The sequence below is a fragment of the Camellia sinensis genome, chromosome 6 (genome assembly GCF_055761805.1).
Source record: "Camellia sinensis isolate YWXY chromosome 6, ASM5576180v1, whole genome shotgun sequence".
In the NCBI taxonomy this organism is placed as follows: domain Eukaryota; kingdom Viridiplantae; phylum Streptophyta; class Magnoliopsida; order Ericales; family Theaceae; genus Camellia; species Camellia sinensis.
The window spans coordinates 185,995,360-185,999,242 of NC_138966.1; the positions used below are offsets into that span (position 1 = coordinate 185,995,360).

A 3,883-nucleotide genomic window follows, 5' to 3' on the forward strand; every position below is an offset into this window, starting at 1 on the left:
GGAACCAGAGATTATCACCATGATTTCACATAAAATAATACCTATAGTTGTGCAAAGATAAAAACTCGACAGTGGATATACATGTTTAGATATACATGTTTAGACATTGCCAGCCTGCATACCAGCTGTCACAATCTAGTAGGGAGAAAAGAACCAAAAAAAATGGAAAAAGACACCGCCTCCTATGGAGCTTCATCCCCTCAGAAACTAGCACACAAAACCCTAATTGGTGATAGTGATTGCAGTATATCTATCTTTGGACATGGTGGACAAAGATAAATTTGTTTGTACGGCATCAAACTCTTACAATAATTTATAGTGCACCACGAATGTTGTAAAAAGAGGCTCATAAGGAGCAGATTATTTAAATTAGATTAGATCTAATTCATACCGATCCTCTGAACTAAAGATAGAACAGTTTCTACCAAGAAATTCAAGAAATGATCACTCCTAAAATAGTAAAAGGAACGTTTCAAGGACTGATTACTGATTATTCAGAGCTAATTTAATTAAACGAGCTGATATTGTTACCGTCTCCATTGGTTGGAAGTCTGAAACACCCGAAAAGACCAGCCTTTTTCCGTCGTGGGCTACTTCTCCCACTGTGAATGAAGTCTCTCAGGATAGTGGTTGTTTTGCTCCTGGAAAATCGGCTTTTCTCATTGTTTTTCTTTTCATCCAATAGTTTCAGCAAGACGTAATGGATTTTTTGAACCTCCAATTGCAACCATCCGATCTTTTCAGACCCTTTTCGTGCCTGTTCCAAGACTCTCTTTCTTTGGACATCCCCAGCCTCTTCCAACTCTGGTGAAGCATTTCCATCCAAATGCAATGGTCTCTGCTCGATATTTTGTGACAGTTGACCGTTAACCTCCACGAGCCGCACGATAGTTTCCTCAACTTCTTGTAGCTGTTCCTTCACTGTCTCAAAATCAATGCTCTTTGCCTTTTTTCTCTTCTTGTTCATCTCTAATTTCCTTCTCAGGTTTTCTACTGTTATCATAAGGTTCTTCAGCATCTGAGCATCTGAATCGAGTCTCTCCAAGATCTTTTTCTTGTTCTGATCCTGATGCGGCTCAGGAACACACGTGGGTACCTCTAATCTATCAACACCCAACTCCTTCTCAACTTGTAAGTCCAAAGAGTGATTTTCATTCTTGTGCTCTGCATGCTCAAACTCCTGGCACGGAGTATCATCCTCTGTTGGTTTGTTTGCTTGCTTGTGTGACTCTTTGAGTGTTCGATCAAGACCACAGCCGTCCTCTGCAGCTTCCCATAACTCAAGCATCTGATCATCAGCCCCATGATTCCTTCTCCTGCTTATTCCATACAATGAACCGTCTGAAATGTGATCAAGTGGAATATCTTTCATCAGAATCCCATTCCTCACTTCAGAAATTTCCGATTTTGTTTTCTGCAACTTGAGTCTGTCAACGAGCTCATCTCGAAGCTCCATCTCTGCCATTTGTTTGCCTTTTTTTAAACTGACACGGTAGTTGGATTTCAACTCTTCGAACTCTTTCAAAGCAGCGTCTAGCTTGATGTTGGTGTTTAAGCTTATCTGCATCACCAGCTTTTTCTTCTCTTCTGTTACAACCTTTTCAACTGCTTTCATCCTAGTCTGTAAATTCTGCAATGCTGAAATTCTGTTCAGTATCGCAGGGTTATGATCTTCCATCGGTTCTTGACATCTTTTCTCATGATAATGAACCAATTCCACATCCTGGAATATGTGCAGGAAAGAGAAGGATCAAGTTTTAGTTAAAGATTTTCTATATTAAATAGAGCATTCAACTAGCACAGATGGACAGAACTTGGTGTAACAATTTGCAAGACGTGCACAGCTTGCTCGAGTTCTAATAAATTTTGAGTTAAAAAGAAAGTTCAAGAACAAGAAGAAATTCTCAGATCTCTCTACAATAAATATTAAATGTTAACAGGGTATTAAAAGGGAAAGTAAAATGCAATGATGTAATGTTAGTCTCCAATGTATTTAACAATACAAAAGTCAACAATTAAATGGTATCAATCACCAAAATGTATTAGAAAAGGGAAAATGGTACACGAACAGAATTTTTATACAAAAAAAAAAAAGAAAAAAAAACTAAAACAGAATCATATGGCAGTGGTATTTTCAAAATCATAAGGCACAATGATGTGTGTTTTTATTTGAAATGAAGGACCATAAAAAGTCACTTTTGAAATCATGAGCAATAAGAGTTTTGAACAAAATTTTCTTTACAACATTACTTTGTGATACCAAAAGAAAAAAAATCAAAAAATTAAGAAAAAATTGTGATCGTCAAGTGAAACCCTTCGAAGGATACCAACTATTCAAAGTAAATATTGCAAATGCTATGACCACAAACGCTAGACTATAATGATAAAAAACAAAATAAAAGATCTAATTTCACATGGGTTCCAATTGCCATCTAATGCAACTTTGCTTTATTATCGACATGGTAAAGTAAGTCCAATTCCTAAAAGTAAAATTTATACATGTTATGTTAGTTGCATTCAAAAAACATCAAATGTGTGGATGACATTAAGAGAATTTCTGCCAAGTTGATTCAGGATAAAAAAAATACTTTCTCTGGTCAAAGTTATACTAAAGAACACACCTTTTGTTCTTGATTGTCAGCAACGTTAAGCTCCGGCAGAGAGAGGACATTGTGCTCCAGTGATGCTATGTTATCTCTCAGAGAATTTATGGTAGGAGCATATGCAAATAACTGAGCCTTAAGGCCTCCAATTTCAGTCTCCATGAAGCTAACTCTTTCTTTCATCTGTTCTATCTCAACTGTCTTAGAAGCATTTTCGTTTTCAAGAGTTTCACATACTCCAGTAAGCTCGTTAAACTTATTTTCAAACAAAACTTCACGGATGTCGGAGATTTGAAGATCGAACTGGAGTGTTGCAGCCTCAGCCTCCCACATTTCAAAATCGTTGCCTATCTCTTGCAGCTTCGAATTCAAGTTCTCTTCTCTAATTCTGTGTACTTCAACATCTTCCCGTAATATACCCAGTTCACAATCTAAGTTTCCATTAACTTCACGAAGGCATTCGATTTCTTTGTTCTGGCTTGCATTTTCTTTAGATAGTTCAAAAATGTGCTTTTCTAAATTTTCCTTCATGAGTATTGATTCCTCATGTTGCTTCTTCAGTCCTTCCACAGTTCCGCACAATTCTGAATTCAGATCCTCCGTAGCTTTAAGCTTCTCCTCTGCTTCCAAAAGCTTGATTTCCTTCTGACACAAGAAATTCTTTCCCGTTGAGATTTCGTGCCGCAATTGATTTTCTTAGAACGCACTGAGGTGATCTACGTGCTCTCATTAATGAATGCAAAGCATCATATGAAAAAACATACAAACTAGTAGGAAATGATATGAAATACAAGAAGCAACTTACTAGACCTCTTGGAAGAAGAGTGTCATTCATGCTGATTTCAACTTTGTAACAAGGTAGCAATAATAGTATAGAAAGTAGGAAAAGATAACATTCGAGGACATGTTAATGATAACCCATAAACCAAACAACCGGTAATTGTCATGGACCAAAACTAGAATAATTTATCAAGAGAAAATTAAGAATTTCATATAGGCTGCAGAACCTTAGGTGGGAAGCTATAGCATGGAAGCCATACCAGAAAACTTGAAAAATAGAAAAAACAGCGAATAAGACTTCAACTTGACACTAGCATTGTCAGCTCTTTCTCAGCTTGAAAATGAGATACATCCCAATCTGGGAATAAATGGAAACTAAAAATTAAGGAAGGAAGCACCATCAAGAATCATATTTGCATGGGAAAAAGGTTAAAATTTGAAAACACAACAGTAATGCCAATGCCTTGGGTTAAACTGTATTCTGAGTTACTCTGCAAAAA

The 3,883-nt window shown here is 36.7% G+C and overlaps 1 protein-coding gene across 1 annotated transcript; it reads right to left on the reverse strand.

Moving 5' to 3' along the window:
* Nucleotides 1-505: 505 nt before the first annotated feature.
* Nucleotides 506-3,438, reverse strand: LOC114271985 (protein NETWORKED 1A-like). The gene is made up of 3 exons (XM_082876802.1): nucleotides 3,409-3,438; nucleotides 2,622-3,248; nucleotides 506-1,723 (listed from the first exon to the last, which is right to left on the reverse strand). Exons 1-3 carry the CDS (start codon nucleotides 3,436-3,438, stop codon nucleotides 506-508), a joined length of 1,875 nt encoding a protein of 624 aa, XP_082732928.1.
* Nucleotides 3,439-3,883: the final 445 nt, after the last annotated feature.

Coding starts and splice junctions, on each gene's coding strand:
- LOC114271985 (XM_082876802.1), bottom strand. CDS start 3,438: ATGAATGACACTCTTCTTCCAAGAGGTCTA. Junction 3,249..3,408: donor CTCTTCTTCCAAGAGGTCTA/GTAAGTTGCTTC, acceptor TTCTTGTGTCAG/AAGGAAATCAAGCTTTTGGA. Junction 1,724..2,621: donor CTGACAATCAAGAACAAAAG/GTGTGTTCTTTA, acceptor CACATATTCCAG/GATGTGGAATTGGTTCATTA.